The sequence below is a fragment of the Equus quagga genome, chromosome 6 (genome assembly GCF_021613505.1).
Source record: "Equus quagga isolate Etosha38 chromosome 6, UCLA_HA_Equagga_1.0, whole genome shotgun sequence".
NCBI lineage: Eukaryota > Metazoa > Chordata > Mammalia > Perissodactyla > Equidae > Equus > Equus quagga.
The window spans coordinates 56,505,007-56,532,999 of NC_060272.1; the positions used below are offsets into that span (position 1 = coordinate 56,505,007).

The following is a 27,993-nucleotide window of genomic DNA, read 5'->3' on the forward strand; positions in this document are numbered from 1 at the left end:
TTGCCCTACGTAAAGGCTGATGTGGAATAGACAGCAAACTATTGTAAATAAAAGCCAAATGTCCACAAGCTGGTGTTCTTACAAAAAGAACTAAAAGATAGGATAGAAGATTATTGTGTTTTCTATGTTGCCATCTATTGAGTAAATTATACGAGTAATTTAATTCTAGAAATAAAATCCTAGATTTTTCTAGCTCATCTGTACTGAATATTGCATTTTCCTTTGTTTCTCAATATACTAAATATTATGCTAACACTTGACTCTTTGAACCTACTTAATATTCCGTAGAGAATAACAGTATAACTTTCTTCTGATTTTATATACTAGCCAACAATATTATTTCTTCATCCTTAAGATTCCCTTGAGTTATGGTGTAAGTGAATGTTTATAAAACTCGAATTAATTTCTCAAACCAAAATAAAGATTACTCAGTACAGCTAATTGGTTTCTAAGTTCTAGGTATTGTTTAATAAAAATAGGCATTCACAGTAAAAATGAAGCCAGGCAATTATCTCATGGAATATGTACTCAACTTTCCATCAAAGTACAAAACTTTAATAGTGCTCAGGGTTAAGAAATACTAAATTAAATACGGATCACAAACACTAAGAGAGCAGGGGTGGGAGATGCCTTGGAATATAAGAGGCCAAGTACACAAAGGGTACAATGTCTGGATATATGTTTCTAAACGCATTCCAAAGTCATACAAAAACAAATTTGTGGTTTATCCACTTCTCTTCTCTGGGAGAGATTTCTAAGAAAAATTATTTTCCTAATTCTACCATCTGTCTGAAAATCCAAGGATATCTATTACAGTTCAATTTATCATCAGACATTACACGGAACACATTTTGAACATTTTCCTACCTATGCCATACCTTACCTCTTAAAGTAGAGATCCCTTTGATCCTAATTCCTCAAAACTCCGATGCATACGTCAAAGGGCCCTAACATTTCTTATTGCAGTCATTGAATGACCTTAGACGCACATACTAGTGGAAAAACACTTTAGAGCACCTTTGTGCTTATTTTTGGAAACACAAATCTTTCACATTTTAGGACTAAATTAAGATAAAATCTTTTTAATGGGAAATAAAAATGCCTGAATAAAAAGAAAGCCAGAAATTGCTTAGGATATCTAAGCACTGACATTTTGCTCAGTTGCTTCAGTACAGCAAAGTAAAATCAGATCTGTGCACACATTTATAAGCTATAAGAAGGTCAGTACTTTGCAGTCACACTGCTTATGTAACATTTACTTTTTTAAAATAGAAACTATGTTCTTATACCTCAAATATAAAGGTAAGCCATGTTCAACATTCTGTAATATTTTTATTTTGACGCTATTGATGGTGTAGGAAAAAAGTCCATGCAATAAAAATTAATTAAATTATTTAAAATTCTCATTTCACCATTATTTTTACAATATGTTCAAAGTTTCCAGTGCAGGATTTTTATTTAACCCCCCACACCCCATCCTTTTACACACATATAGTTAAGGCTTATAAATTTTCTATATTCAAGTAAAATAAAGCCTTCCATTGAAATATATTATATCTGTAAACCTTTAATGGCTTTAATTCTATAAAAAATTTAATACACAGAATCTTTAACTCATCTTTTCCAAACTTACCAGACTAATAAAGCCATGAATTTTAGCTTTCTTTCCCACCCTACAAATACAACAGCTATTCTAAACTACAATTTCCTTTCATAATTCTTATTTTTTCAGAGTATTAATTTCTTTGAGGAACCAAATTATTTCATTTTAATCCACAAGTTATCATCAATTCAACTTTTATTTCTTGCCTAGGACCCCATCATAATATTTATTTTTAATTTCTGGAGTCCACTTCTTAGTTAAATTTTCTTCAAATCAAAAGAGAAATCCTCTTGCTTCTAGCAGACTCTACATAGAAAAGGTAAATTACTCCACTGGCTTCAATTAAGCTTATGTAGCTATCAAGATAAGAATCATTAAAACCAAATTTTATCCTTTTCCATGTTGTTTTGATAAAGTTAAAAGCAAGAGATGCTTAAGTCAAGATTTCTCCTTCTACAACTATTTGTTCAAGCAGAATACTAAAATATAAAACATTTTTCTTCTCCTGTTAGCTCTTATGAATTGGGCAGTTTTCCAGCCAGTCACTATTTTCAAATCTTCTTTTTCTGAGTAGAGGAACTGTCTTTTGTATGCTATTTTGTAAGGGGTTATATTTTGATCAATCTCTCTTCAAAAGATTTGACCATATTACTCCTGATATTTACAATATTAACTCAAGAGTTTTAATGGTTCGCAAAATTGACATACAAAAACAGCATCTAAAAAAAATCCAATTCTGGAAACAAAGTTAAGGTGAAGCTAATTAGGAAAACGCAAAAATAGACCAAATAGATCACTTATTTCATAACACTTGGCACTTGGATGACCCAGTGAAGAATTAATTTTAACTTAACAGTTTAAAATTTTTTTTCTCAAAAAATATTAACATATACAAGGATAGAATATATATTCAGAAATATTTAGAAGACACATAAAATTAAAATACACTTAAAAATAATGTTGCAGTTTTCATTTGCTACTCCTGAAACAAAAATAAGCCATTTATCAGTAAGTGCATTTTTTTCATGGAGAAAATATTTATTAGTTTTCAAAAGATCACATAATACAAATATTACACAATTATAGTCATTCTAGAAAAAAATTATCTTATATTAATATTCATAAAATAAACACTGGAAAATATAAGATTGCATATTGTGACACGAAATATTAAAAAATCTGAAAGGAAAATGTATCAAAATAAAAGTTTAAATAAACAAATCAGTTCACATTAATATACAAAAAGTTTCACTTTTAAATAGCTTTTAGTGGCATGAGGTGAATAGAAATGCACTTACATTTCTTTTGCACACTTTAAGGAACAGAGCTAAAATTTAATCAAAGCATGAGATTAAGAGATTAAATCACTTTCATCTTCAAAGCTGAAACAAAAGGCTAATAACCTCACAGGCCATAAACTGGTTTATACTTTGGTTCAAAGAGTTCACCTAATATAATTTCCAAACAAATTTCACTTTCAGTTCCCCTGAGTTCTAAAATGTCAAGTGGTTATTTTTTAATTTATATGTGTTTGTAAAAACTGTCTTATAACATTTAACAAAAACAAATCAAGCATAAAAAGCTGTAATCGTTTATGGGAATGCAGAGCTCTCTAGGGAAATTTTAGTTCAAACTGATCTTTTAAACTTACTTTTAAGTATTATACATACAAAAATTTATTTATAATTAATGAGGAAAATATAGGTCCCACATATAGCCAAGAAAGATTAAAGGCCAGGTTATAACTTAGCAAATGTGCTTTCTAAAACCTTTAAGATTCCTAAAATATTTTAAGTGCTTTCATATTAATAACTCTGGAATTTCTATTCTTAAAACTTATACCAAATAAAACTGGCAGCATCAGGTAACTTAAAAACTTCTTTAATAGCTTTTGACTGACCAGTTAATAGATATCAAAGAGAGAAACAGAAACATTTTGATAACTAATTGCATCAATTAATTGATAGTCTGGATAACTGTTTTGCAACTTACTGACACCTAGAGGCTTATTCTAATACTACCAATTGCCTTTGCTCTCTCAAATAGCCCTCCTTCAGTATCCTTCAAACTTGAGTACGCCTTCAATGCAAAACAATACCTCAAGCTTAACAGGTATTTACTACTTTAGAAGACCAACTAAGCTATTATGATCTCAAAAGATGTCTCTTCTACTTCTCTACTGGAATCTGTGTTGATTGACAAATAAGAATAAGGCTCAAGACCAGAAAAAGATAAGCTAAGAGTGTGTCCTACTATTAAAAGTAATTTGGGAATAATTAAGAAGTTTACCCTTTATTTACTAGTTCCTTTCAGTGTCAAGCAACAAAAAACAGTTTCATTAAGATTTTTGAATCTCCTACGCTTTTAAAAAAAATTTGCCTGCTTCACTAAGGTGATTTTCAATCCCACAAATCTTTTAAATGAAACAGATACAGAGAGCTGCTTTTAAAAGAAAGGAGTCTCTCGTGCTTTCTCTATTTCAGTCTTCTGAATAGAAAGGAATATTTTCATGGCCACGTAAAATTCCAATCTGAAAAAATTATTTCATTATTTGAGCCTTTCCGTTTCCAGACCAAGAGTACACCAGAGTAAATCTTAAAGTTTATAAATGACAAGATCAGGTGGCTCTCTCATCCTGGTGTCTTCTAGATACATTGCATGGCTCCGTTCACCACTGCCTTCCAAACTGGAGGTGCTGCATGTGTGACAGATATCATCCATGAAGGCTCTGCTAGAAGAGTTCCTTTTGCTGAAGAAGTATGATGTTTACCAGTTGAAAGAAATCTGGGCAATTAGAGAACAAATAAACCGGTCTCCCATTATCAAGATACCTGGAGTCACAGAAGGAATCCACCAAGGAAAAATGAAAACTTGCCAAAGGCACCAAGTTCACGTTCTACCCACTGTAGATGATAAGAACTTCCTGGAATCACACCCTACCCCTGGCATCAAACAAACTAAGAGATAACTATCTTAATGCCATGGGAAAAATCTAGGACATGGCTCTTTTGCCACAAATAATATTATTCCTAGGGACTGGAAAACTATTTGTGAGTATATTTAACATAACTTTCAGGGATATTATATCCTGAAACTCATATTCATTCATATTTATCTTATTAAAGAATGAAGCCTAGTAAAACCATAATGGTATTATCATTGCATCTTCTAAAAGATCTAATTAATATGAAGTCCTAAAGTTTGAGGTAGAAAAAAGAACAAAAAGTTCTCACTAATAGGGTAGGATAACACCTGGACATCAGACTGTGTAATTTAGGAGAATTCAGATGTCCAGTTGGCCCAAAGATGAAATACAGAAACTTCTTACTTACTGGATTATAAAAGAGCACTTAAAAGTCCACTAACACCATTAAAGGCTAAAACGGGCAAATAGTCCCTTTGTATAATTCCTGTGGACTACACAGGCATTCACCAAATCAAGTGCCCCAAATCATCCACTGCTTTAATTATCTGGAGAGAAAATTAAAGAAATTCTTAGTCTTTTTTTTTTGAATGGGCACTAGTTAGCATCTTAGAAAAACAAACAGATTGCAGCCCCACTTGGTTCTTATATGAACCCAAGGAGTTTACCAATAGAATTAAATGGGCAATGGAAGGACACTCCAATCTATAAATAAACCCAAGTAAATAATGGAAAGCACCCACTTGTTTCTTATCCTTTCCCACTCTCTCCAGAAGCTGGATATTCTGCCTCCAAGGGTTCAGTGGAGAAAGTGGACCCCTGACGTCAAAAGCTCTCCGTGGTCTTGGCTGTATCTGTGGTTCTAGGATCACTCCTTGCACCTCTGGTAGGAGAGAAGCACTGAAATAGAGAGCTGAATATAGATTTAAGAAAAAATTCTTATTAAGAAATTACATTCTCTGGTCATTTGAGTTTGTAATGACTTATCCTCAGGATAAAAAGGAGCTACCTTTGAGCATACTTTCTTTAGTGCCTTCTTAATTTGAATTTTGGAAGTCTGTCACCACAAATGATTAATTCATTCCTCAGTTAACTATTAAGAAGGGACCTATCTTGGTCTAAGCTATAACACATTCTATGACAAACCACTCAACTTCAAGTGGAAGACGGAATCGAAAAGTGATAAATTATGACTGGAAACAAGATCATAGTTGTCTTAAAGGGACAGGGAAAGTCACTCGACCTCAGACATATCAGAGGAGGAGTTCCAGTTAATTCTTCTGTCAAAGAGAAGAAGATGGATTGAAAAGTGGAAACAGAATAATCAAGCATATTAACAGGAATGCTACTAAACCTTGGGAATTGTCTAAGAAGTTGAATTTGTTCTTGGGCTTTAAGTCTTCAGTAATTTAAAGAATTAATCAGACTACAGTCCCATATTATAGCAATACAAAGCTAAACCTAATTTTATCAAGCTATGGCTACTGTCACTGAAAAAGATCTATTCTCCAAGCACTCATATTTAAAAGTGGGAGGGCAGAATAGTGGACACAGACAATACAGACTTTTATAACACATTTTAAAATGTATGATCATTTGGTTTTGGGTCAAGAAGGACCAGGAAATAATCATTAATGTCTACAATGCAGAAATTAAAGCAGTAAGATATACCCAATAATAGATGATGATAAAGATACTGGAAAAGTTTGCTTTATTATAGGAATAAAATAAGGTAAATAAGAGAAGGAAGTTCAAAGCACATAGCATCTGATCAAGGAAAAGCTGAAAGGAGAAAAAGACAGGCAGATATCTATTTAAAGTTACAGGGACTGCAAGATAAATTTTAACAGTGGAAAACAGATCAATTATACTTTGTGGTACAGAGTGACATATCCCTATTAAATTTCAGATCTTATTCTAAATAGAAAGGTGCTGCACATTCCTGCCATATGAAACAGAATCACACTATCCTATTTCAGGGACACGTTATATTTTGGGGTAAATTAAGGGGAAAAAATGCTATCAAGTAATCTCTCTCTCACACCAACTGGTTATCACAAAGTTCCTTACCTGTGAGTGGAACGAGGATTGTGCTCTCTTGTTCTCTAGCAATCAACCAACAAAGGTTATAGTCTCAGCACTAAGAAGGTAGCAACCAACCAAAGTTAGTTTTTAATGCCTTCACTTCCTCCTGGCTCTGCCGGCCAGTTTGGAAACAGAGCAATAGCTGAAAAGGAATGGTTATTCCATTACCTAACAACATTTAGACTAAATTTTTGTAAAAGCCTAAAGATGAAAGAACAAGCTAACCCTTCTGCTTTAGGAATATATTCAATTCTGTACAAGTGAGAAATGAAAACAGTCTCAACTAAGAAAAGAAAATCTATGACTTTAACCATCAGAACTGTAATTTCCAAAAATTAAAGAAAGAAAGAAATGAAAAAAGAAATCTAAAAAGTCAAGGGGGTGAAAACGCCACCTAGCAAGAGGTATCAAATAACTAACTACAGGACGACTTTATGAGCCTACATGGCAGCGATTTTTTCATTTTGACTTTCCAATAGATTTTAAGTCCTAAAATCTTTTAGTTTTGAAGAGACAGTATTTTTTGAGCAATAGCTTAAAACAGTATTTTACAGTATAATCATATTGAGGCGGTATATGAGGGAAGATGAGAGGAAAGGAGTAAAAATTAGAAAAAGATCTGAATACTACATATCTCAAGAAATGCAATCTAATTAGATATTTTCAAGAGTCCAAAAATCTCAGACAGATTAACAAAGTTTTCCACAGCTGGAGTTCTTAAAGGGTGGCACTTTTAACAGATGAGAAAGGCTTAAAATTAATTCATCAGAGCTATGTTTTCATTGTACCTGTACAGTACAAACAGGTGCTACAAAAATGCTTTTAAAATTATTAAACAATCATCCTCTAGCCTTTTCTAATCAATTTCTTCGAAAAATCATTCTTTTTCATGTCTAATAATATTTCAATTTAAACCACGAAAATTAAAGATTCCCACATTAATAAGATCTAAGTAAAACTTTACTTTCGTAAAGTTAAAAAATATATTCAGACAGTACAAACAAGATACGATTTCCCAAATTTCCCAGGTTTCCTTCATTTCTTGAATACTAATCAGTATTAACAAAATATCTCATTGAAAAATACAGGCAAAAAGGGAACACTCCATTTTGGAACAGGAAATACACCTGGTAGGTTTTTTTAAGCTTACAGGCCCACTTCACTTTGAAAAATGAAAAACAACTTCCAAGAAATCATATCTTGCTCAGATTAATACTGGCCTAAGTTTGCAATTTCTCCCTAAGTAGAAGCTCCAAATCCGTGATTTATTTACCACACCGCAGAAAAATATATAAATTAAAAACACAACAAACTTAGATTTAAAAAAACAAATGTCCTTAGGTTAGGGTATAGGGCAAGTTAAATAGGAGAGTTGGCTGCAGAAGTAGATCCACTTAGACACTTCTCCCAAGTCAGATTACTTCCAGGATATACCTTCTTTAATTGGCCTGAAATACCAAAACTTCTGGATTCAACATATTCATACTCAAAAAGAAATAAACAAACAGATTTCCCTAAATAGAAAATATTCTGAATCACTGAGGAGAGCTGGTATCTCTTGCTTCAGGAGTAAATAATTTATGAAGACTATGGATTTGATAATGTATCATTTATACAGAAAAATGTAAAAACACTTTCAAAATGAGATCATTATTCAAACAAGAAACAGCAATCTTTTTGAGACTACTATTGATGGAGACTCATAAGAACGACACAGTAGGACCTTACCTAATTCTATTTTAACAGATAGCATTCTTCCAAGAGACGGCTCAAGGGAGGGAAAATAATCAGTCGTCCACTGCAGGACTTGCATTTCAACCACTAGAGAATCAATTCCAAACCAAAACTAACAAAATCAGCAATGCTAAAATGCCACAAAGAAACCCAAATGGATGTTACAAGGTCTATTAATTTAACAGATCAATAAAATCTTTTTAATATTTTGCATAAATACTTAAGTTTCTAAAGATTCTTACTGAAAATCTAGTTCTAGTCAAATTAGAAACAATAAATCTAAGTATTTTTATATGTAAAGGCCACTCAGAAATTCTGAAATGTACAAACTAGACTATTTTCCGTATTTGTTCTCATACTAAATAACTAAATGAGCATATACTGATCAGTTTTAAGCATTTCTAATATTGAAGAAAGAGGGAATACTACAGCTAATCATTTTTAAGCAATGAAACAGAAGGTAACACATTTCTACAAAGACTGATTTCTCTTCATTTGATTTATAACTGACTAATCTGAAGTTGCATATGCTAATGTATAAATTTACAGATTATCCATAAAGACATTCTACGCTAAATCGGAAGCATGATGTAATCTTTTTTAATTCATCTTTACCACTCATTCTTATTGTCACTTCTGTAAAGAAAAAGAATTTCTCACAAATCCCTCCAAGCATCCACAACAGTCCTAGCTGGCATTAAGAAGAAAATGAAAGAACACCCTTAACAGAAGCAGTGAGTCTGTATCTCCAGCCCCTGGAAGAGTGCTTGGCACACTGAGTTAAGTAAATTCAGTAAAGGTTTTACACATGAATGAAGTATACTGATTAAGAAAGAAAAAGTAAGAAAAAGAGAATTTTGTCAAGTGGCCGCTATCTAAAGTAGACACTAAAAAGTTCAACTTTCTAATCCTAAAGAAAATAAAAACTATCAAAAGTATTACATTACTTTCATGGATCTTGTTCGGGGGTCATCAGCTTCTAGGATTAATTTTTGAGTACGGTCAGCAGAAATTTCAAAGATATCCTGAGATGATACAAATTTTACCTAAATTACAACACCCATTATAGATTTTCTAATGTTCTTTTCCAGATTTAAAATTAGTAAGAAAACAAACTAGATTATTGTGAGAACATCCAATTTCAAATTTTCAACTTTAAAACAAGTGAGAGATCTCGAGAAAAGGCAAGCAAGCAAACAAAACCCAGCTTCCTTAGAATTAGTTAGCCAAGGTATTGTATTGACTCTGGAGGAAAAGATCGTTTCTAAACCACAATCTCGTATATATTGTCAAACGAGATACACCTTAAAAACACCAAAATAAGGAAGAAAGCCTGGAACTATGAGGAATGCATAGCATTATGAAATACACACTTAATCACGAGAGCAATTTCCTAAAAGAGAAGAAAATTGTACTGAGAATGAAAATCCCTAACTATTGGAATGTTTTAAGAACTCAACATCTAATCAAATTCCAAGATTTGTCAATACAGTAGTCCCCCCTTATCTGTGGGGGACACGTTTCAAGACCCCCAGTGGATGCCTGAAACTACGTATAGTACCAAACCCTATATATACTATGTTTTTTCCTATACATACATAGCTATGATAAAATTTAATTTATAAATTAGGCAAAGTAGGAGATTAACAACAATAACTAATAATAAAATAGAGCAATTATAACACAATATACTATAATGAAAGTTACCATAGATCTTAGCAACCTCAGCATATGATTTTTTTTCTTTCCTAAGTAAGTCGAGGACTTTCAACTTTTCACTTACAAGAAGTACTTTAAGGCTACTCTTTGGCATATTCGAACTGCCAGCATCACTACTTTTGTGCTTTGGAGCCATTATTAAGTAAAATAAGGGTTACTTCAACACAAGCACTGCCATGCCGCAACAGTCGATCTGATAACTGAAACGGCAACTGTGTGACTAACAGACAGGTAGTATACACAGCGTGGATACCCTGGACAAACAGATGATTCACGTCCCGACTGGGACAAAGCAAGACAGCACAAGATTCCATCACGCTACTCAAAACAGTGCACAATTTAAAACTTATCAATTGTTTATTTCTGTAATTTTCCATTTAATATTTTCGGGCCATAGGTGACCGTGGGTAACAAATGGGGGGAAGTGAAAGAAATCACAGATAAGGGAGACCACTATGTATTTTCTCTTCATCCTTTTGGAAAAAAGTATTACCCAAAAATATTATTGGGATTCAAGTTACTCCATTAGGTTTAAATGTCAAATATTTGTTAAAAGATAGACAAGAAATAGCTAATCCAACTGTGTCTTCATGTTCTACTGACTAAGGTATAAGACGAAGAAGTAAAATAGATTAAAAAAACAATGCACAGCACAACATATTTTTAGAGTAGTTACCCCACTATAGAACAAAAGATAAAAGGCAATCATAAAAATAAGTATCTATGGGGCTGGCCTCGTGGCGTAGTGGTTAAGCTCACGTGCCCTGCTTCGGTGGGGGTTTCACAGGTTCGGATGCCGGGTGCAGACCCACACACCACTCATCAAGCCATGCCGTGGTAAATATACAAAGTGGAGGAAGATTGGCACAGATGTTAGTCCACGGCCAATCTTCCTCAAGCAAAAAGAGGAAGATTGGCAACGTCAGCTCAGGGCCAATATCCTCACCAAAAAAAATTTAAAAATAAAAATATATATCGACTATAAAAAAGTCAACTTAAGGGTCAAATTGACTTTAAAAAGGCAACTTCAGGGTCAAGAAGACTAAACACAAAAACATTTAAATTTGCCACTGCCTCCTTTGAATGAAAAAGGCTTCTATATTTGACAAAAATGAAAACTCTAGTGAAAGTAATTTTAAGAAAAATCTCTAAATTACTCTGGCAAACTGTTTTCATGATTAACCTAGCCCATTACTTTTACCTCTCTAGTATCTTTTTCATTTGTTTATTTTGCTAGTACGAAATATTTGGCTTTGTTCTTATAAGGGCCAGCATATACTGAAGTACACATAAGGCTACTGGAAACCAAAAAAAAAGGATCATCTTTCCACCACATTTTTTATTCCAGGATGTTGTGTTGTGCTACATTCATAATGAGTGCATTCAGAAAAAGATGAATATAAAAGACCATAGAAAGAAAAATATTTGTATTTTATGAATTAGATTGCCTTTACATTAATTCCTTTGTGATTCTTATCCATCTATGACAAGAAATAATACAAGAGTCAACAACAAGAAGATGGTAAGGGGCCGGCACGGTGGCTGAGTAGTTAAGTTCAAGTGCTGTGCATAGGCGGCCTAAGGTTTCACCAGTTCGAATCCTGGGCACGGACATGGCACTGCTCATCAAGCCATGCTGAGGCAACGTCCCACATGCCTACAACTAGAAGGACCCACAACTAAAATATACAACTATGTACCAGGGGGCTTTGGGGAGAAAAAAGAAAAATAAAAAATCTTTAAAAAAAAAGATGTTAAAAAATTAAATTTGAAAGGTTCTGATCAAGCAAGAATCATCAATGGATGTTAAAACTAATGGATGGAAGTATGATGAGAAACAAGATATTCACATAGACTCAAAATATCTACCTACAGACACTTGTTATTTACAAACGGAAGAGTAATTTAACAGTGTAGAAACCTGGCAGACACCTCCTTAACCAAATGATCAAGATAACACCAGTAACAGGACAAATTGATATCATATACCTCCTGATATAATGCACTGATAAGAACATAACATCACTTCTGTGGTATCCTTGCCAAAAATGCATCTCAATCTGATCATGAAAAAACATCAGACACACAAATTGAGAGACATTCTAATGAGCTAGTACTCTCTAAAAGTGTCAAGGTCATGAAAGGGAAAGGGAGAATGAAGAATCAGCCAAGACTGAAGCAAACTAAGGAGACGTGAAAATTAAGTACAATATGAGATCCCAGGTTGGATCCTGGACCAGAAAAGGGGCATTTAATGGGCAATGGTCAAAATTCAAATAAAGTTTACAGATTGGTTAGTATTAACACTAATTCCTAATTTCTGTATTTGTTCTACAGTTATATAAAATACGAACATTAGGGAAAGCTGGGTGAAGGTATATAGAAACTCTATGTACTATTTTCATAACTTTTTGGTAAGCCTAAAGTTATTTTAAGACAAAGTTAAGAATAAAAAAATAAAACAAAATGTTTTGGATAAACTACCATATTCGACACACTTATGGAATATTCACTGAGAAGAAACATAAATCTCTATTTTTTTATTGATAGGAAGAGTTCACTCCAATCTTTCTCTAAAACCTAATCTTAATGGAAATGACAACCTTATGTCATGCTCTGTACTTATACCAGAAAAGTAATCAGATGGTGATAGTCTTGCTTATGTATTTTTATTTCTTTGGTAAATAGTTCTCTATACAGAGAACTCTGATTCAGAAGAAACTAAATGAGATTAAGAGTAAACCTCGCCCACAAACAGAAAAACGGAATTATGTTTGTTCAACAACTAATGTGGAAATAAATAACTTTACAGCAAGTACATGATGGAGTAGAACACAAAAAAGGTCTTCCAATTTAAATTATCATGTATGAATTTTTATTCCTGCATTATAAAAATGGAAGAAATAATAACTTTTTTCTTTAAAAATTTCCATAGGAAACAGTTTAGTGCCATAACTGGCACTCTTACATGTTTTTTTACTAAAAAATCAAACTCCCAAATAATTCACCTTCACTTATAAAATCAGTTACAAGTAAATATTCATAACCTTCAGTTTTGTTTTTTAACATTTATTGAGAGCTTAGTATATGGCAAGTACTTTCTTACATACTGCCTCATTTAATCCTCAAAATAACTCTATGCCATACAATATTATCATCATCACAATTTTACTGGTAAGGACACTAAGGCATAAAGTAACTCACAACTAGTAAGCTGCAGAGCAGGAAATTCAAAACTAGTTTGTCTCTGCGATCCTGTGTTTTGATTAATTTTATACCTTTCCAAGTCATATTATTTTGATTAACAATTAAATTTACTTTCTAAATACTTATATGATAAAATGCTAGAATAAACAAATTCTAAGTAGAATTCTGAAATTCTTTCCTTCAATTTCATTTAAATGTAAATCTGTTGACAATTCTTTGCTTTGCCATTTCTATCAACCTATGAAAGTTTGATAAGGCAATAAAACTTAGAAATAAAGAGTAGCAAAACAGTATGAGCAATAAACAACCTAGGAACAGATGTTTCTGTTGAACCTGAAAAGCCTGTATCTAAAACTATGTTGAAATGGTAATCAGAAATGTCTCTCACCTTTTAAGTATCTACAAAAAACCAAGATGCAGAAAGGTTTTTTCCACTTTGAATTTCTAGTTTACATGTTACGTATCTATTGACTTGCCTGATAAATATATAGAGTGGTCTTTTAAATGTCTGAGAATTTCATAAAGAGTTTACTGAGTTTAATTATCTTAATGTAATTTAAACAATATATCTACAATTTAAGTCATTATTTCTGTTATGAGTAGGATTAAATAATAATCTAGCAATAACAAATTGGATTTTATTCTCTACTGATTCAGAGCTAAATTCTGCTACCCAAAGAACAGTCTTTAGTTTGTTATAAAGTATACAATATTCTCTATGGATGATGTAGTTTAACTTACTAAACTTTAATATATTTTAAAAATTATTTGCAAATAGGTTACAATATATCTACTCAAATTCTTCAGTATATAAAGACAAGACCAAAGGAAGGTCATTGTCTTCCTCATCTCAATTTGAGTCTAACAAAAATCAATATAATACAATCATATCAATGTAAATATGATATTAGGAACACAATACTTTATATAAGAACAGCGTGCTTTCCAATTCTTTATCAATAAAGTGGGGTAGGTTTTCTAAAAGACAGAACAGATATCTAATTACAAATAATGCCTTTAATCTACTCTATACTATTATATATAACTTGTCTGGCCATTGAGCCTGCAGTGATGAAAAAAGTGTGTCATAATATCAATAGCATCTACAAGTCTTAGGGAAACCGCATCCTGAACTTTAGAGCCCATGTCAGTAAACCATCAGAAATTTTAAAAGCTTGTCTGTCAACTACTCATCAGGTAGTTAATTTCTATACAGTAATAAGACTACAAACCAGAAAAATGAAAAATGTCCAACCTGATATGCTATCCTAAATTTCAATCCTGGGAAAAAACTTTAATCCTGGTATTTTACTGATCACAGCTTTCATAGCTGATTCTACTCTCCAAACATTTCGGGAATAAGATTTTTATAGCCACAATCCACATCTTGAAAAGGAAAATACTACCAAAAAGACAATGGTGAAAAGCATGAAAGGGAAAGAATATCACCACCATCAAGCTAACAATTTAAGAAATAGGATGTGATATAAGAGAGATGTGAAGCTTAGTTAACACAGTACGGGCTATCAATAAAACTCTGCAAAACACACAACCGATCTCGGATTTTAGCCCCTGAAAGCGCCAATACTACTAGAATTCAAGCCCTCAATTTAGCAAGTGAGAAAACTTCACATGTGGATATACTTTCATTAAGAAAATGAAACTCTTATATACTCCTTCACATTTTAACACATCGCTTTTAAATTTTATTCAGAAGTAACACCAGATTATAATATTTCTAAGTAGAAAAAAAAATCTTTCCCTTCTTCCTTCAAAACTTGAATCAAATCTCTGAAACTGTCAAATGCAGCTAACTCTTTAAAAATTCTGACTTTCTGCAGTTTTATGTGGTCTGTCTTCAAAGATATTCCCAAAAGAGCCAAAAATTTCTTCCTTCATCTACCGATGTATCTTCAGAAACATCTCCAATAACCACTCTTTTTACCCCTTTGATAAATCTCCTAGTCCCAAAAAGACTTCAGTTTTTCTCCTTGTATTTTGACATCCCTTTTTGTACTTCTTTCCTATTCCACTTCTCAAATAAATCTAACATAGGAAATGGATAAACGGGAGGCAAGAATGTTCAACTGCCTCCTTTACTCTGTTAGCAATGTCAAGCTTTAACTCTACAACATAAGAAACACAAAGTAAAGTTAGTAAAATGTTCTATATTAACAGTAATCAAAGCATAGAACAAACTCTGATTAGCTTCCCTATCTTTGCATGTTTGTGGAGTTAACCAGTTCTTTCTATCCTATTTACAGATTTCCCCCAGGAATATACCAAAACATATGAAGTCTATCCCTAAGGTCTGCAAACCATTTACAACGACAGGGCCAATTAAATGAGGTTGCAAATATGTCAGTGCTGTACTTCTCAAGATATGTTCTTAAATTTCTGCCAGATGGTTCACTTGGTATATACTCTCACATGACAACAATTATACTTTTATTTCTAATATAAATCAAATACAAAAAATTAACATAGTATAACAGAAAAGGAACTGTTAGAGGAGAACAATAAATATAGAGATGGGCTGCACGTGGTTTGAAGCCTGCCATCACTTAACTATATGACCCAGAACATTTCTCATATATAAAATGAGGTGGGTTAACATTTCCCAAAGTGTGTTCCAAGGAACTCCAGATCTACAGGACATTAAAGATGTTAAAACAATCAAAAGAGGGGCCCCGTGGCTGCGTGGTTAAGTTTGCGCACTCTGCTTTGGCGGCCCAGGGTTTCACCGGTTCGAATCCTGGGCGCGGACACGGCACCACTCATCAGGCCACGCTGAGGCGGCATCCCACATGCCACAACTAGAAGGGCCCACAATTAAAAATACACAACTATGTACCGGGGGGCTTTGGGAGAAAAAGGAAAAGTTAAAAAAAAAAAAAAAACAATCAAAAGAGCTGGAGTCAATAAGTAAAACTGTCTCTCTTCTGCTGAATTTCTCAGTCTTTAATAAACTAAAATGCAATGTCAAACTCCAAGATGTATATAACAAAAAGCATTCCCCAAAATTTCTGGGCTCTAGAACTATTTTTTTTCGCTTGAAGAATTAGTTTTCCAAAAATACTAGTTCTGAAACTTTTATACTAGATTTAAAAATCCAGTTCAATGAATCTTTGAAACTTAAAAACCAGGTACTGACTCATTCTCTTATTAAAAACAAACTGATTAATTCCATTCTTTCTAAGGAGACAGTCTTCAGTCCCATATGGGACTGCGTATGGAACAGATGGTCTTCAGGACATTATGCCCATCTAAAACAATCTTTACAATGAAAAAGTTTAAGAATCACCTGATTAGAGTAATGCTTCTATTTTGGAGTATAACAAACTGCTGCATGACGCCACATTCCTTCTAAATTCCCCTACCCTGGTTAAGAAAGAGAGGACGGTGTGCTTTGTAACAACTTTTCTGCAAATTTAAGAATTCCAAAGCACTTCTGAAGGTCAGATATAGTATATCCTAGCAGCCTGGGATTCAGTAAAAGAATTAATCCCTGATGCCTCCATTATATGTAATAAATTCACATTTCTCTTATGCATCTACAATGGTGATACTAGACATACACAATTCTTAGAATTGAGAAAGTAGTCAGTCTCTTCCTGTAGGAATTAATTCTCTTATGAAGCCCCAGGTGAGAAAGGCTATACCAAAATTGTCACAAAGGTGCAGATCACTGGTTTAGAAAACTATAGTATACAGAAAGTCTCTGAATATGTAAGCAAGGTTTTAATTTTAATTTACAGTGCTTAAGAAAGGAATCATTCTTATTTCGCACAGTAATAAGAGCAGCTACCATTTACAAAACTACTAGGAACTGAGCTAGGTGCATTATTACTTTATCTCCTTCAATTCTCTCAACAACAGTGTAAGGGTAGCTATTACTCCCACTTAAAAGGTAGGGAAATTGGGCTTATATTTACATTTACAAAGGTCATACAATGAAGAGGTAGCATAAACAAGATCAGATGCCAGATCTGATGCCAAGGCTAATGCTCATTAAACTTTACCTCATTATGCTCTGTGCTCATTAACCTATAGCCCAGATTAATTAACTTATTTGAATAAAAAAGTTGTCATGCACACCATATACTGAATAAAAACTAAACATAATACAACTTAATTTGGACAATTTAGAAGCCATATCAAGATCTTACAATGCTTCTTCAGGGTACTAGACCAAATCCATAACTTTTTTCTTTGTATCCTTATACCTTTGCTCAGTGCTAACATACAAAACAAGCATTCAGTAAATACTTCTTAAATAAATCATCACAATATCCGAAAAGAACAGAAATACTATAAAAAGCCTTCCAGGTTAACAGACAATTGCTTAAACTAGCTTAAGTAATTTTTCTAAAATACTTTATATTTAGCTAGATTTACAGATGCAGGCAACAAAACTGTTTAATAAATTACCAACTATCACCAGATCTTCTTTCCCTTCCGTCCCCTTTATTAGTCTTCTACTACCTTTCTATTTCCCTGTTTTGTCTCCCCTACTCACGCACTGAGCCTCTAACTCAGAGGACCACTGTATTAATGGCATTTAGGTCACATAATCATAAGCTCAAATATAGCACAACTTGGTTTTTGTTAGACGAATGTGTCAACTTGTTAAAAGCTCGTTTTTGCACAGTGGGTTGGTTTCTTCATAAGCTAATTTAATAAGCTACTGGTAGATTCTCATAGGCTAAGAATCTGAGTAAAACTGGAAACACAACTAAACCTGTAAATAAAGAAAAAACTCAAATTGGTTCTTTTAGCCTGTCCATTTCAGAGAAGGTAACTCCATTTTTAAAACATTCTCTCTTCAATGTGACTGCCTACATGGATTGGGGAGATTGGCAAATTTAGGTTATCAAAGCATATCAATGAGTAAAATGTCTAGAAATGCAATCGACTTGTACAAGATGTGAAAATTTAAGATAGATCTTTACTGTTAATTACAATTCAAAAGAAATCCAATTGTATCTTTCTATAGTTCCAATGTTTATAAATGAATCAGGAAGAATATAACAAAAATGAAGGAAAGCAGCTCTACTGTAAAAACTTTGAATTAAAAGAATACCTAACACAAACAATTGTCTTAGATTAAAAAAATTAACTCCCCCTTCTAGGATAATGAGCAAAAAGACAAGGTAAATCTCCTGTTTTTCAACTTATTATAAAAGCATTCTTGGGGCCAGTCCCATGGCAGAGTGGTTAAGTTCAGGCACTCAGCTTCAGTGGCCCAGGGTTTCACCAGTTCAGATCCTGGGCGCAGACATGGCACCACTCATCAGGCCATGCTGAGGTGGTGTCCCACATAGCACAACCAGAAGGACCTACAACTAGAATATGCAACTATGTACTGGGGGGCTTTGGGGAGAATATAAAAAAAGAAAGCATTCATGTAAATTAGCATTTTCTTGTTCCAATAATAATCATGTGATGCGAATCCAAGCTATAACCATTCAAAATTAAAGATCTGAGTCATAAAATGTCATTATGATTCAATTGATTAAAATGAGCTTTCTACTTTAAAAAAGTATTTTACTATAATTAGATCACATTAAACATAAAAAATACCCTAGTATCAACAGCTTACAGTAAAAGCTCACTGAGACCAATGGAAGGCTACCAATTTAATTTATTGAAATGTTCATGTCATAAAACAATCTCCACATTCATTTATTCTTCAGAAACTGAATTCCACTTACACAAATTTTCCAAATTTGAAGTTAATTCTCTAGCAAAAATTTGGAAAATTTAATAATTTTGCATAGGAAATGTTTTCAAATGTATTAAGAGAAAATAATCACTAAATTAAGATCGAAAGGATCATCATTAGGAACATCAGTCACTGTACAACTCTAAAATGAGGAACCAATGAAATCTATAAGGCCAAATGCCTCCACACTAGTAGGCTAAGAAGTGCTTTTTATAGTTGTCAGCTGTCACCACTTGCTGCTTATCAGTGGGCCAGGGAAATCTCCAGAATGTTAAGAGGACAAGCTTTGGAATCAAATCATTTAATGGAATACTATCTCTATCACTTAGTAGTTATGTGACCAAGTTATTTAATAATATTTTACCTATAGTAATTTATCAGCCAATAATACAGTAAAGGAAATTTTAGAATCATCTCTCGGTCATACAATACTCAGGTCCCCTATGAATTTATTATCAATCTTTTATAATTTCACAAAAAAGAAAAGCTAAAGAGATTACTAAATCAAATATTAGGTACCTTCAACAAGCATTACATATACCTGCTCCTAAAAGGATTAGGATGCAGTATCACGGTTTATCCTTATGGGATTCAAAAATGGAAGCAGGAAACTAGTAAGATATCCAGTTTGAATTAATCCCATCTCCTCATTCTGGATCCACCCTTCCTCTCTGGAACCTTAAAATAGGTAAAAATCCTAATAATAAAATAAAAACTGGTTGTACAAACATATAAATCCTGCTGTGATTTCATAGAATTACTAGTACATAATGTTTGGTAGATCCCCAAAAAGGAAAATAACACAACGAAGATGAAGAACAGCTTAGCAATCAGCCAAATCCCTTATCCCAAGATTCTACAATAACATGGAGCAGCAACCAAAGATAAGACATGGCTCCATGCTTGACTCTAAAAAAGAAGTTAAGACAAGCACAGTGATAAAGCCTTTTAAAGAAAAAGAAAGACCCCGACAGCTGATGGCTTATCAGCATCTGATCAGAGGACAGCACTATAAACCCAGACCAGGGATTTTCTCAATCCACCTCACCACCTTGCTCCCAAAACAACACACTCGAAGAAACAAAAATTAAGCAAAACAGGTAACTTATAAACCAGCAGTTTTTCCAAAATAAATTTGCTAACATAAGTTTTCCTGAATACTATCTTTAAAAAGTAATTTTTAAAACATGCGAATATTTCCTCAACAGAGAGAATCCTTGTCATTGTTGAAAATACCACAACAAAACTGTCTAAAAGGACACAAGCAAGAAAACAAAATTAATTTAATATTAAGCATAAACAAAAACTTCCATACGAAAGAAAGTAGGTAGGTTTGGTTATCCATTTCTCAAAAAGAAGATTAAAAACATCTGAAATGAGACAAATCGTCTTCCCTTAATACAATTATTTAATTTACTGTGTTGAGAAAGGTAATTAATAAAAACATTTCAAAGAAAACATTGGAGGGTAATAATCTTTATTATAGCAAAACACCTAAATTAGCAAGTATCTACAAAATACCTTATGAGAGTAGGTAACTGACATGTCATTTATTCATCAGTAATTTCACTAAAAATAAAAATTATTAATAATTTACTTAAAATTTAGCATCTATGAGGGACTTTTAATTGTACTACTGAAAATATTCTCTGTAATTTCTATCTGTAGAGGTCTAGCTTCTAGTTATAAGACGTTATGAATTTCTTTCAGAATAACCTTACTAGCCTGAAAGCTAGGAATATGTGAAGCACTTGTCTTATTTCAGAATGGGAAAAAAGCAACATGGAGCAGTAAAGTGATTTGTCAATGGTTAAATGATACAGTGGTGACAAATACAACTAAAAATATTCTCTTTTCCATAACTCAGTAATTAACATCATTTGGAATTTATTCTTTATGTCCATGCTTCCTTAATATACCAAACATAATCTAACTTTCAACTGATGAACATTCAATACCGTATCATATTTCTTTGAAGTTTTCTTAAAATTTCTAACTCCTACCTTGCTGTCAGGCTATAACCTGCTACTTTCTCAATGTCACCCTATAAGCTTCAGAACCCCATTTCTTTTCCTTCCCCTCCCTTCATTTGCTTTAAAATGATAAAGCTAGCAAACATAAAACTTAAAAAAAAAAAAAGGCTAAAAAAGGACAAGAAATGCTATGCAAAAATAGCTAGAAAAAAAACAACCCACATGGCTTTATTTTGTGATAGCAATTTCAAGCAGTTTTAGAGGCCTTTACATTCCAGAGCTGTGTTCCAAAGGATTAGGTTACCAGTGTTCAACCTCTGGATAAGTGGAGTGTTACCATGTGTGGACCGGGTCCTTACCTCCTTAGCTTTCCTAATGAGGCCAAGGTCACCGATTCAAACCATTATCTCAGACTGCAACCACAAAGAGAATATGCCTCCATTCCTACCACTGACAGAAAAGGAATTACTGAGTTTCTCATACTCTATTAAGGAAGGAAGCAACTAGACATCCCAAATAAAGTCAGCACTTTCCTAAAACACAACACTGAATACAGTGCAAAAACTAAAAGGGGCCCTCCATTCCATGTCCAGTTAAGTCCAGACTTCTCAATTCTGCCTTTAAGGCTTTTCAAAGTTAGCTTTATCCTTTATATTCCTGAATACATTCTTTCAAATACCTAGGAGACTTTGTATAGTCACGCATCACTTAACGATGGCGCTATGTTCTAAGAAATGCTCATGAGGTGATTTCGTTGTGTGCCCATCATAGTATACTGAAGGGGAACAAAATTTGCAGCCCAAATTGGGACTCTTTAACATGAAGATTATTTTAGGCTGATTATTTTTAAGAAACAAAAGACTCAAAGTTTCCCGTTACCTCCTCTTAGTTGATTAAAAGAATTCAGGTGAAAAAAAAAAACCTGTCTGAGGAAGGGAGCTATCACCCTAGCATAACATGAACTAGGTGACAGACAGGGAAGAACCTACAAAAGCCTGTTTGTTGGGCTCCCCTCTGTGTTCTTCTGTTTCTTTGTGGCCAAACACTTGTTTTCCAAACGTTTGCTCCTTTTCACCTACCCGTGAATTGCCTTCCTTCCCTTTGAAGTTCCTGACTCTCCTGACCCGTAACATATTTTGTCTTTAGCTGAGAATGGAATTTAATGTGAGGGTTCGGGCCATTTTGGCAAGTTACTCAGTTTTCCTGGGTTTCTCCCGTGTATATATGTGTTATTAAACTTTTGTTTGTTTTTCTCCTGTTAATCTGTCTCATATCAATTTAATTCTTAGATCAACCAGAAGAACCTAGAAGGGTAGAGGAAAATTTCTTTCTTCCCTTTAGACCTAGATGGTATAGCCTACTACACATCTAGGCTATACAAACTAATCTTATGGGGGTCCATTGTTGACCAAAACATCATTATGTGGTGCATGACTGTAACCTTGGAACAATTTCAAAATGTCCTTTTAAAAAATTATATACATATATATGTATGCCCACACATATGCATATGTATTCTCAAAATTTAAAAATGGCAAGAAAGTGAAAAAAGGCACCAAGATATAAAGGAGTAAGTTAGCTTTGAGTCACTTTAAATGTCAATAAAATAATCAACTTACTCGTATTTCGTGTTAATGATAACATTAATGCTTTTCACATTTTAAATAAATCTTATACCATTTCTTTTTTTGGTGGAAACCTAGGAGTGCTCAGAGTATAGGAAGAAATAATTCCTCTTTCCACTGCCTGGAAGAGACTGGCAATGGGATCTGGTTAGTATGAAAAGAAGGCAGGCAAAGGTCTCTACGATTACTAACGTAGAGAACCAGTCAATCCTAAAATATTACTTCACATTCACCTGGATTTCTTTTCACTACTAAATATATTTGGGACACATCTGCTTTGGATTACAGACACAGATAAACCCTATGAAAACATTAAATTGCCAAAAATCCTACCTGAAGGTTATAACCACCTATTGTTCAGACCTTTAAAACTGCAGCTGCAGATAACAGCTTTTCTGGGAAATTAGGTTGTTTTTTTTTTTTCTTTTTCACAATGAGAAGAGAAACATATTGCTTTGAGAGAGAAGCTAGGAAAGTAAATCAGTATTTTTATAAATTGAGAAATTTGCTAACCAAAGGGTTCCTGTACTAAATCATTTTACAGTGGAAATCACTATGCTCCTAATTTATTTCCTTCCTTCATTAATAACAGAAAAACACAATTTCCTAACTGGTCCTTCCTGCTTCCAGGTGTATCACCACTCCAATCCAAACTACACATTCTTTTTATACTAATCTTCCTTGAACATCACTTAACACGCGTTAAGGGCCAAATCACTCCCCAGTTCAATCTCCCATAACTTCCTGTCACTTCCTTAGACAAACTTACACTATCAAGTCCAACTAACTGTTGCCTCACTGATGCCCAGAATGTTTTTATTTTCTCTCATTTTTATTAATGTTCTTCCACTTGAAACATTCTCCTTCAACCCAAAACATTCGAAAAGTCAGTTCAAATAACACTGTTTTCCTGACCTACCAAAGGTCAATTCTATCCCATCTGTGAATTCTGAATGCAACTGCCTATGTCATTTTGGAGACTACAGTTCTAGTGCCAGTCTAACAAAATTTGTGGCACTAGGTCAGTCTTAACCCTCTGAACTTGTTCCTCCATCTACACACCAAGGGTTGAAGGAGATCTCAAGATTTCTAGCTCTAAATTTCTGATTCTTTGATTTCCTATTCTATGTTGTTTAAAACTGTTATTTAGCTCTTACACTGTCATATAATTTCCCCAAGGATATGCCGTATACACTCCTTGAGGGCAAGAACCATGTTTGATTACATCTTTGCCTACATCATTACTACATGTATTTACACCCAGTACCTACTCAATAAATATAGCAATTTGATAGGTCGATGAGGGATAGACAAAGAGAATTTAATATAACAGGTACAGTAACATATCTGAGAAAAAGTGAGCCTTACTCCAAAACAGCTGCACATGTAACGGTAGAAGGATGGAAAAGTATTTGGCAGTAATTATATCCCTACCCTGGATGTTTTGGAGTTTTTTTCTGTCACATGTCTGAATTCACTTATTCAACAAATATTTCACAACATAATATGAGCCAGGCACTACTGCATGCAGTGGGAATACAAAGGTAAACTAGAGGAGTAAGGTCCTTGCTCTTATGGAGCTTATATTCCTGAGTACAAGAACAAGAGTAGCATCCCCACCCAAACTTCTAAGATCAAAACCAGTATTTGAGGATATAATGAGACAGAAATATCTGTAGTTCCTAGCGCCTCCCAATGCATTTCAGTTGACTGACGAAGCAACAGTCAGAATGCGTTGGTTCTGAGCATATGCTACAGAAGCAACAGTGCACAAAAGTCATTAAGAGCACAAACTCTGGAACCAGACTGCCTAGATTTAAATCCTTTCTCCCACTCACTAGGTATATGACCTTGAATAAGTTACTTCCTCATTCTATGCCTCAGTTTCCTTACCTGCATAATGGGGATAAAAATGGTACCTACGCCTCATAAGATTGTTCTGAGAATTAAATAAGTTGATACATGTAAAGTACTTAGAACAGTCTTGCACATAATAAGTACTATAATTTTCAACTACTCCTACTACAGCTATTACTACTACTATTATTACTAAATTGTTGTAGAGACTGTCTATGAACAAGCTAAAAACAGTACATAACACATAGTAGGAACTCAATATTTAAACACTGACTCAAAAAATGAATCCAAGACTCAGTTTCTTCCTCTGTGAAAACTGAACAAAAGCATCCTATCAACTTTAAGACTGGTAGGACTCAAGAGGACATAACCTATTTCAAAGAGCTTTGTTAAAAACAACCCCCAAAAATCATACAAGACTAAGGTTTTATTACCAACACCACTAGAAATATATTGCATCCATGACAGCAAAAACTTAATCTTAGATATTATTTCAATTATATATTTATACCTTCAAAGCATTCCTAACTATCAATATGCTGTTTGTTACCTGTGAATATACACTAAGAAAGCCTAATAACCAAAGAAATTAGATAGCGAGGTGAGCTGGGAGAGAATGAAGTCTCATCAACAATATGCAATTTTATCATCAATACATCTATAATTTAGTCAAAAAAGACTACTGGGGCATGTACATAGGGTATCAGGAGTTCTTCAACCTGAGTAGTGAGCCGATGTTACAAAAATAATCTGGAAGGCCTGGAAAAATAAGATCCTATCTCATCTGTCTTATCCACATGAAGCTCAGGGTAACTCTTTACTCTATGGCTCCATGGATGAGGAAAGACAACAGCATTCACCATGATCTAAAGTGAATCCTTAATCAAATCAAGCCACATTAAATCTTCTCCCCAGTCAACACAAATATGGTTTTCAGCCAAGCCACCAGGTTTAACACTGATGTATCCACACAAAGTATATGAAAACCGTTCAAAGCTCTCAGAACTAACCTCTGATGATCACTGCACTACAAAAACAGATTCTATATTTTCCCTTCTTTTTTAAATTACTCCCACCTTAAAAGTAAAGGCCTCATCTCTTAATGTTTTTTACTCCTAGTTAATACCCATCAATTAATTTACTGCTCATTCTGATCACTGTCAAACCTTCTTCAGAGTCTCTCTCCCTTCATATAATCCACAACTTATTGGTTTAATAACAAGTAACTAAAATGACCATAAGTAAAATAGGTAAGTTAGGAATTTTACACAAATAATTAACTCAACACTTACTAAATTATGTAACAAAGAAAACTCTCAACATAAAAAAGTGGTATTTTACAAGTTAAATGCCTATATTTTCAACAGCTGAAATTGTACCAAAGGACTTTCAAGGTAACAGATATCTAAGAATCATTATATACTAAATAGCTGAACCGGTCAAAAGTAGATAAAGAATACTGATAGTCTAATTTTAAATAAATAGGAGATTTTTTCGCTTTATTCAAGTTGAAGAACTTTTATTGGCATAAACATAAGTAAATACAAAATAAGCATAAACATAAAACAAAATTCTTGTTAAAAGCAGCAACTAAGTATTGCTTTTTCGGTTCACAAACATGGCAAAAAGTAGTCAATTAATTCTCAATCATCTCTATTAAAGGAGATAATATTGTTGTCACATGAACATCTATAAAGAATTTATTTACCTTTCAAATATATCCTGAGTGTTTTTAAAAAGATTATCCTATGCCAATATTAAAAATCTATTTTCTTCATTTATTCATTAAGCAGATTTTTACTGAGTCCCTACTGTCTGTTAAGCAGTGAGATATACTTGGATATACAGTAGCAAACCACACACGGCTATGGATGAAGCTTAAACAGATATCAAAGATAATCACAAAAAACAAAAATTAATTACAAACTGTAATAAGCATTATAAAAGAACAAGGTGCTATTTAACAGTATTAACAAAGAACCTAAGTTTAGACTGGTATGTCAGAGAAGGCCTCTCAAAAAGTGACAGTTAAGCTTTAAGGAGGAATGGAGGGAAGGTAACACAGGGAATACGTTCAGGCTAAAGGAACAGCGTGTGCCAAAGCCTAAAAGAAAAAGTTAAGAATGGATGGCAACTCTAGGAACTGAAAGACGGCAGTTGGAATGGAGAAAGTGAAGGGGAAAGTGAGAGGCCAGAAATAAGGAAATATGAGACCAGAAATAAGGAAAAGCTAAAAGTAAGTATCTAAAAAGAAATCGGAAGGCTTTAAGGGGTTTTAAGCAAGTGAGTGATATGAACAGATTTCCATTTTAAGAATATCATTCTGACTACAAGATATAATATTAGAGAAAGGCAAGAATGTATGCAGGCTAGTGAGGAAGCTACTGCAGTACTGTAAGTGAGAGTTGAATATGTTATCTTACACAAGTTGTGGCAATCAAGACAGAAGAAAAAAGACGAGTTCAAGATATATTATAAAGGTAAAGATCAGGATGTAGAGGATGAGGAAAAGGGAGCTATCAAAAATGACTCTCAAGTTTCTAAAGTGAGGAACTAGAGTAAGAATGATATTTATTAAAATGAGGATGACTCAAGGAGAAAGAAATCTGAGAGATTAAGTAATGAAAAGTTAAATTTATGATCTGTTGAGATTGAGAGGCCTATCAGAGTGCAACTAAAGATGGTATGAAGGCAGCTGACTGTTACCAGTCTAAAGCTAAGAAGTGTGGGCTAGTGATGTGTGTTCAAGAGTTGACAGCATATAGACTGTATTTAAAGCCATGGAACAGATGATTACTTAGGGAAAAGGTAGAAAGTGGGAAGAAGGAGAACTCAAAAATCCAAAGAAACTCCAACAATGAAAGTCTGATAGAAGAGTTGAATCTGAAAGAGACCGAAAAGGAGTGGCCAGAAAGGTGGAAAGAACTGTAAGCAAAAGAGACTGAGTGTTTGAAGGAAGAAAAACTAAAAAGGTCAACTAGGCCTAATGACACTGAAAGGTCACATAAGATTTCCAGCTCGAACTGACTGGTAAGGAAGAAATGGTGGCGGGGGAGGACGTTTGAATATATCTGAGACTAGAAAAAAAGCCAACCTAGAATCTAAAACTCATTCTAAAATAGTTCTTTAAAATAATGTATCATGCTTAAAAAACTTTCTCCCTCATGTAATTTCTTGTAATCAGCCATTAAAGCATATTCTTACCATGACATACTCAACCCTAACACCACGGTGACACAGCAAAACCAACCACCAGGGCTCTAAGATTGCAGTGCAGTCCTAACGTTGCAGCACCCGAACAGGTCATGCTCTGCAGTTTCACCTTTTTAAATTAAACTTTCTAAACAAGAAATAAAATCTACTTGTTTTGCAATTCTGAAGCCAATGTTACAAAGACTAAATTTAAATTATTAGAAAATTAAAATGGTTTTCCTGAAAAAATAATTCTCCTACAACTTTTAAAAGAAAAAACATGTTAAAAACTAATTCATTCAACATTTGAATGTCTACTGCATTCCAGGTAGACCACTGTGAGGATTTTA

At 33.6% G+C, this 27,993-nt stretch overlaps 1 protein-coding gene across 11 annotated transcripts in view; it reads right to left on the reverse strand.

The window, feature by feature from the left end:
- Nucleotides 1-27,993, reverse strand: part of TSC22D1 (TSC22 domain family member 1) — a 131,771-nt gene that overhangs the window by 93,357 nt on the left and 10,421 nt on the right. The window contains exons 3-4 of one of the 11 annotated variants that reach the window (XR_006888979.1): nucleotides 6,597-6,753; nucleotides 554-5,426 (exon numbers count right to left, since the gene is read on the reverse strand). The exons of 5 other annotated variants lie outside the window; for them this stretch is intronic. Coding sequence is in view for 2 of the 6 variants with exons in the window: in XM_046663767.1 (XP_046519723.1) it covers nucleotides 5,352-5,439 (88 nt within the window). In the remaining 4 variants the exon portion in view is untranslated. Of the gene's footprint in view, nucleotides 1-552; nucleotides 5,440-6,596; nucleotides 6,754-27,993 lie in introns of those variants that run through there. 5 more of the 11 variants (XR_006888978.1, XR_006888976.1, XR_006888977.1 and 2 more) reach the window with 5 other exon arrangements.